Here is a 4280-nt window from a genome sequence, read left to right as displayed (position 1 = left end):
CTGCTCCTCATGGGGGCCCTCCAGACCCTTCACCACCATTGTCACAATCCTCATCCCATTTCCCATTTTCCTTTATGGGATTCAGGTTTGGATCCTGGAGCAGCAGAAGAAGGTGCTGGAGACCTTCCAAGTGGAGCTTCCTGCAGAGTCACAGAGCAGCATCAAGGCTGTGCTCAGGGCGTTTATCTGGAATTTGAGGGAGAAACTGGAAGCCTTCAGCAGCAGCAGAGCCCAGTTACAAACAGGCCTGAGAGCAGCAAAGCAGGATTGGGAAACCAACAGGAAAATGTGAGTAAAAAACAGAGAAATGCAACTTCAGAGCTCAAAATGTTGCTTTAAATTAGTGAACAGGCAGAAACACTGGACTTTTTGGGGTAGCAAATGGTTCCCAGAAAACTCGTAGGTGAAGATTAAATAGATTCTCCTCCAGTAGATCCCCATGGTGGAGGTGAAGAAGATGGAAAGATCTCCCAGGATCTGAGTACGGAAAGTAACATCCACATTTACAGACACATGGACAAAGCAGAATATCCCTCTTCCACTTTTTCTTTCCCTCCTTCCTGACTCGGAAGTTCAGATTTCCAAGTGTTCAGGAGCTATTTGAGGTCACATAAAAGCAGTTCTGCAGCAGAAACCTCTCTGAAAACACATTCGTTTTCCCACGGGCTACAAAACAAGAGTAAGGTATCCCAAAACAATGTCTGGGGAGAGGGAAAGAAATCAGAGTTTCGTTTGTTTCACTTGTGGCCTGAAGGAACTCAAAGAATGAGGGAATTGTGCTGAACTCCAGCAAAAACTCCCATTCTCCCACACAGGTCCAGGGACGAGCAGAGCCTGGAGACACATGCCCAGGAGGAGCTACTTGTCCTAAGGAAGGTGAGCAAGGCACTCACCAGCTGAACTTTCCCCATCTGGTTCGGGTGTTTGGGTGGTTGTGGTGGCTTCTTTCCCCAAGGCAGCACAGGAAACAGGTACAAGCAGAAGCTGGGTTTGCTCAAACTCCAGTGAGACCCCAGATCCCAGGAGCCAGAGCACGGTCATGGCACTGACCCTGAGGGCAGCCCCGAGTCTGCTCTCCCTCCTCAAATTCCTCTTTCCATCCCCAAAGCATTTCCAGAACACAGAGAGTTCTCTTGGCCAAAGCCGAGCTGGAAGCCAAGGTGGAAGGGCTGAAAGAAGAGGGTGGGTATCAAGCTGGATATCAGGAAAAGGTTCTTCCCCAGAGGGCGGTTGGGCTCTGAACAGGCTCCCCAGGGAATGGTCACAGCCCCAAGGCTGCCAGAGCTCCAGGAACGTTTGGACAATGCCCTTGGGCACAGGGTGGGATTTTGAGGAGCCTGTGCAGTGCCAGGGGCTGGCCAGGTGTCTATGCACAAATGACAAAAGGGACGGGACTGCTGGGGACGGCGTCTCAAGCTGTTGTATTTTCCAGCATCAGTCTGATGACATGCTGATGACAATGGGAAGCTGCCAGCAGCTCACGGCCCCAGCAGCAGACAAAAAACTTCATGTTACAACTTAATTTAAAAGTTTTTTGACCCATCCCAAAAAGCATCTTGACAGTAGTTCTATCCAATCGCTAGAAGCACACGTACCTGTGGTTAAAACAATGCTTGCTTCTTTTGAAGAAAAGACCTGCTTGTGAGCCTTAAGATACAATGCACAGAGCTCCATTCTTAAGCTTTAAACTTCCTAATATCTCACTAGATATTAATTTCTGTACCTTGGGGAGTTATTCTAGCCAAGCGTTAATACACAGACCATTGTTCTATTTGTCCTTACTTTTCTATTTTTTACATAATTTTTCTGCTGACCTATCTCGTGGCCACTGATGAGCTCCAATCACAGTTCTGCTGTCTCTGAACCTGCCTTTTGCAGCTTTCCCAAAGCCCTCACCAGGGGTTGGACTGGATGATCCCTGTGGGTCTTCCCCAGGTGTCCCTTGGCAAAGTGCTGATGCCCTGGCAGTGGGATGTGTTCCTGCTCTTGGCACAGCTGGCAGAGCTTCCCAGTTCCTGAGAACGTTCTACAGAGAGGTGAGAGGCTTCCCCAGGGCTCCAGCAGTAATTCCCATTTCCCAGCTGGATTTAGAAGCTGGTTATGCTGGGGGAGCAGGGCATGGCCAAGGGCTCACAGTGTTTCAATGGTCCCCACAAAGGGGGACCCAGCTGGACATCGGGGTGGCAGCAGTCTGGGGCTGGACTGGATGCACAGCAGGCACAGCCCCTGTCCCCACCAGGAGCTCCACTGGCTGCAGGTCCCAGACACTTCTGTGAGGATCAGCAGCCCAAATCCACACCTGGATGGAGCCATTGAGGGCATCAGGGCCCAGCCCAGGGACATTGTCTGCAGGAGCTGGGCACGAGCCCAGGCCTGGCAGCAAAACAAAGTGAGAGCACCTGGAAAGGGTGGGGTGGGGCCCAGCTCTCTTCAGGCCAACTTCAACCCCACAGAAACACCCCCCACCCCCTGATCTGCTCTGATGTAACTCAAGATGTGTTTGGGGATATGCAACGACACCTTTTGAGCTGTCTATGGGACATGGAACAGCCTTAAGTAGAGGGAGGGAAGGTTTAGATGGGATATTGGGATGAAATTCCTTCCTGTGAGGGTGGGGAGGGGCTGGAGTGGATTTCCCAGAGCAGCTGTGGCTGGCCCCGGGGCCCCCGAAGCAGCTGTGGCTGCCCCTGGACCCCTGGAAGTGCCCAAGGCCAGGCTGAACACACCTGGGACAGTGGCAGGTGTCCCGGCCATGGCAGGGGTGGGACAGGATGAGCTTCCAACCCAAACCATTCCATGGCTGTGATTTTATTTGGAGGAGATGAGAGTCACTGCAGGCAGCAACCAGGGGCAGCTGAGCTGGCACAGATGGTCCAGAGGCTGGAGGGAGAAATCAGGGTCACCAGGGCCAGGTGAGAAATTGCGAGCGCCGAGGACCAAGTGAGAAGTTGGGAACACAATGGGCCAGGTGAGCACAGCCGTGTGTGGGAATTTCTGCAGGGAGGGCAGATTTGCTGCTCCTGAGAATTCCACACCCACCTTTCCTGATACTGGAGCAGCTTGCAATCCAGGAGGAAGAAGGGCTAAAATCCCACTCGTCCCTCCCATTAAAACCAGATTCCATTTCAGTCCTGAGCTCAAACCATGACTCTGAACAAACTCCCTCCCTCCCTCTGCCCAGACTCCAGGCTGGCAAAATCCAGCCAGGACTGAGCTGTGCAGGCAGCAAACCCCAAACCCTGCCCCCAGAGCCAGGGCAGGCTCCAGACCTGGCAGGAAGGTGATTCCTGAATATTTTCCAGAGCTCCTGAGCACCCAGGGCAGCACAAAGAACTTGGCTGAGACTGGACATGCAGCTAAAAGGGCAACTTTAATAAACGACTCATGAAAGACATAAAAAGCATAAAAATCCAACCCAAGCCCCAATGCCAGGGCAGGGCTGAACATCAGCACAAAAACTGGGAGCAGGTCCTTGGAGTTAGGTCCCTAAAAACTCTTCCTACTGCAGTAACAACAATTTCCCCGGTATGTTGAAGACCCATTTTGGCAGGAACGAGAAGTTTTTGGAATGGGGCATCAACTGAACCCTCACTGCAGGAGACTCCAGATATCACTAAATACCCTTAAATAGGGAGTGGTAAACAGAGACACCCAAAAATAGGGAATTTTTCTCCCAATTCAGTGGGACACATGGAATCTGAAGTAGCTTTAGATCCCTTAAGCTTTGGGCTTCATTTAAAGAGAGGAAAAGGGTTTAGGAGGTTCTTGAGGAGTTATGTTGCTACAAGGAGCCTGAAATCAATTTGTCAGTGCTGCCTTTGGTCAGAAACAGCTTCAGTCACAGGAGAATGTTGAACCCCAACCCTGACCCCATTTCCAAAAAAATAAGGGGAGACCCAAGCCTGTTTTCTTCCTGGTATATTTAAAAAACCCAACCCAGGGTGAGCCCTTGGCAGGGGCTGAGGAGCCTGAGGGATTGGAGTCTTCCAAATCCTGTTAGAAGGGAGAGAATCTTCTGGTCGTTTGCAGAAGCACAGCAGAAATGTGGGATTTGCCTTTCCAAGGATGAAATCCAGCCTGGAGCAGGGGGTACCAAGCACAAGGGTAACAGCAGGGACACCCCACCTGCATCCCGGGGTAAATTCCACCCCACAGGCTTGATCCTGCTCCCAGAGGAATGGTTGAACTCCAAGAGTGCAGGATCAAGCCCCGGCAGGGCAGGGGCAGGGCCTCAGCACTGCAGGCGTTTTGCAGCCAATTCGTCCTGCAAAAGGCTCCAA

The 4280-nt window shown here is 51.7% G+C and overlaps 1 protein-coding gene across 1 annotated transcript in view; it reads right to left on the bottom strand.

Moving 5' to 3' along the window:
• Positions 1-315: 315 nt before the first annotated feature.
• LOC102033026 (keratin, type II cytoskeletal cochleal) overlaps positions 316-4280 on the bottom strand; it is a 13288-nt gene continuing 9323 nt past the window's right edge. Inside the window, 2 exon segments of the mRNA XM_014310927.2 lie at positions 316-477; positions 2300-2373. Coding sequence (XP_014166402.2) covers positions 316-477; positions 2300-2373 — 236 coding nt within the window.

The sequence above is a fragment of the Geospiza fortis genome, unplaced genomic scaffold (assembly GCF_000277835.1).
Source record: "Geospiza fortis unplaced genomic scaffold, GeoFor_1.0 scaffold635, whole genome shotgun sequence".
Taxonomy (NCBI): Eukaryota; Metazoa; Chordata; class Aves; order Passeriformes; family Thraupidae; genus Geospiza; species Geospiza fortis.
This window is presented reverse-complemented; position numbering and strand designations above follow the sequence as displayed.